The 2,291-nt window shown below is 67.6% G+C and overlaps 1 protein-coding gene and 1 long non-coding RNA gene across 5 annotated transcripts in view; one reads left to right on the plus strand and one right to left on the minus strand.

Moving 5' to 3' along the window:
• PDE7B (phosphodiesterase 7B) overlaps positions 1-2,291 on the plus strand; it is a 179,577-nt gene that overhangs the window by 96,869 nt on the left and 80,417 nt on the right. The window contains exon 1 of one of the 4 annotated variants that reach the window (XM_083831909.1): positions 1,294-1,680. The exons of the other annotated variants lie outside the window; for them this stretch is intronic. Within the exon in view, the coding sequence (XP_083688035.1) occupies positions 1,443-1,680 (238 nt within the window). The 5' untranslated portion in view covers positions 1,294-1,442. Of the gene's footprint in view, positions 1-1,293; positions 1,681-2,291 lie in introns of those variants that run through there. 4 annotated transcript variants of the gene reach the window in all.
• The window catches only part of LOC310897846, a 63,793-nt gene that overhangs the window by 32,381 nt on the left and 29,121 nt on the right, over positions 1-2,291 (minus strand). The gene's annotated exons all lie outside the window — the stretch shown is intronic.

Here is a 2,291-nt window from a genome sequence, read left to right on the forward strand (position 1 = left end):
ATGCTTCTGCTACTGTATTGTGTATCATCTATTTGTTTTCTTTGTTCTTAACCCCTTTGTTCCAAGAGTCAGGATATCCTGACGCTAAGGACTCTGCAAAATAACAGTACAACAATGGTATAATTCTTTGGAAGCACTTCACGATTTTCAAGACAGAGTCAACTGAAAGTGTGGTATGCTAGCACTACAGCACTGCAGCCTACAGTCAAAATAAGGCTGGTTTTTGGAAAACAGTAGAGTCGCCAGTTTGAGGTGGGAACATTCAGATAAGTGTGGCAGACGGTCCTAGAGCAGAGGAAACATCACGTTGCATGCAAGGAAATACTATAACATCCACTAAAATGCAATTAGGTCTTCTGTGATTTTACTGAAAGCTAAGCACAGGTTCAAGAGACTACCTTTCCTGTAAGGAGTAATGGCTCAGGGACAGACCAGTACCAACAGCAACAGTTTGTATAAAGGCAAAATAAATAAAACTTCTGAAAAGAGTGAGGCACCTCGGGGTCCTGGGTGGCTGTGGTGCTGGCCAAAGGCAGCGGCCACGCTGAGGCAGGTGCTGGCCGGGCCCTGCTCAGCCCTGGCACGCCAGCCACCTCATTTCTGTAGGAGACAGAGCGCTCACCCAAGCCTTTTACCTTGTTGTTAAAGGCTTGCGGTGAATAATTGTCTTCTCATTGGAGCCTGCGAGTGACCACGGCCACCAGGCAGTGGCCTAATGCGAACCCACTCAGGTGGCACTTGCCGCCAACGTAACGGGGAGACCCCTACACACACACATACACACACACTCCCGCTTTTCGGTAACGGCCCGCCACCCGCTGCCTTCCCCCGCTCTCCTTTTTGCCCCCTTTCCCCCGGGCCGGGCTCTGCCAGCAGGGCCGCCCCGCTCCCCGCCGCCGAGCTGCCCGGTCCGGGACGCGAACCCGTGACCCCGCGTGCTGCGCTCGGGAGGCCCAAACCCGCCCGGGCCCCGCAGCCGGAGGCGCGGAGGAGCCCTCACGGCAGCGCCGCGGGGCCCGAGGGGCGACCGCCCGGCCCCGGCCCCGGCCGCTCGGGGCTTGGTCCGCGCTGCGCCAGCCCCCGCCGGCAGCAGGGGCCGGAGCCCCCGCCCCCGCCCCCGCCGCGGGGCTCGGCGCTGCGCGGCGCCGGCATGAGCCGCGGCTCCGCGCCTGCCCGGCAGCCGCTTCGCCTGGCGGCGGGCTGAGGGCGCGCACGGGGCGGCCGCAGCAGCGCGGCCGGGGCCGGGGACCCGGGGTCCCGGGGAGCCGCGGGGCCGGGGCCGGGGCCGGGGCCGGGGCCGGGGCCGGGCGGCAGCGGGGCGCGCCCCCTGCGCGGGGCGGCGGCGGCGGGCGGCCGGGCGCCCCCGCCCCGCTCTGGATGCCCATCGCGGCTGCTCGGGCCGGGGGGTGGCTGCGGCTCCCCGGCGGGGGGCGCGGGGCAGGATGCCGGTGCTGGAGCGCTTCTTCCCCGCGGCAGAGCCGGGCAGGAGGAGGAGGACGGGGGAAGAGCCGATGCCCTTTCCCATGGGCAGCCTGCCCGGTTATCAGCAGGGGACCCTGGCCTGGGACTTGCCCGAGATGATCAGGATGGTAAAGCTCGTTTGGAAATCCAAGGGGGAGCTGCGCGGGGCGAAGCACAGAGGGGTGCTGGAGAGCGACGATGCCCTGGGCGGCTCGGCAGGTAGGTCTCCCTCGCCCCCCTGCAAGGGGGCGCCGGGGTGGCGGGGAGCCGGCCCCGTCCCGGCGTGGGGCAGAGCCCGCGGGGCGGCTGGAGGGGGCTTAGGAGCGCGCTGCTGGCGGCTGCCTTCCCCCCGGCCCGGGGACGGGTGCCGCGGGGGGATGGATGCCGCGGGGGGGTGGATGCCACCGCCGCGCTCGCCGCTGCCGGAGCGGGGGCGGCCGCAGCCTCCGTGCGCCCGGGGCTTCCCCGGCGCTGCCGCCTCGGCCTCGCCTCCCCACGCCAAGCTCCGGGCGTGCGGGGCTCGTTTCACGCGAGGCTCCTTCCCCGGGGGGCTTCCCGGCACGCTGCCCTCCGCCGAGCTGCGCGGCAGCCCCGTGTCACCGCCGGGTCTCGGGGTGACCCCGCGCCGTGCCGCTGCCTTCCCCTCACGGCGGTGTGCTGCTGGCCGGAGGGCATGTGCGCCTCTAACTGCCTGAACCTCGTGTGTCGGACTTTCTCTTAACGCGGGAGCCGTATGGCAGCGTATCAGATGCTTTACTGAAGTCCTGGTCAGACTTCTTGCCTTTGCACTGGGTGCAAACGAGCTGTCATGTTAGCCTGGCGCCTCTTAC

Source organism: Anser anser (assembly GCF_964211835.1).
Source record: "Anser anser genome assembly, chromosome: 3".
NCBI lineage: Eukaryota > Metazoa > Chordata > Aves > Anseriformes > Anatidae > Anser > Anser anser.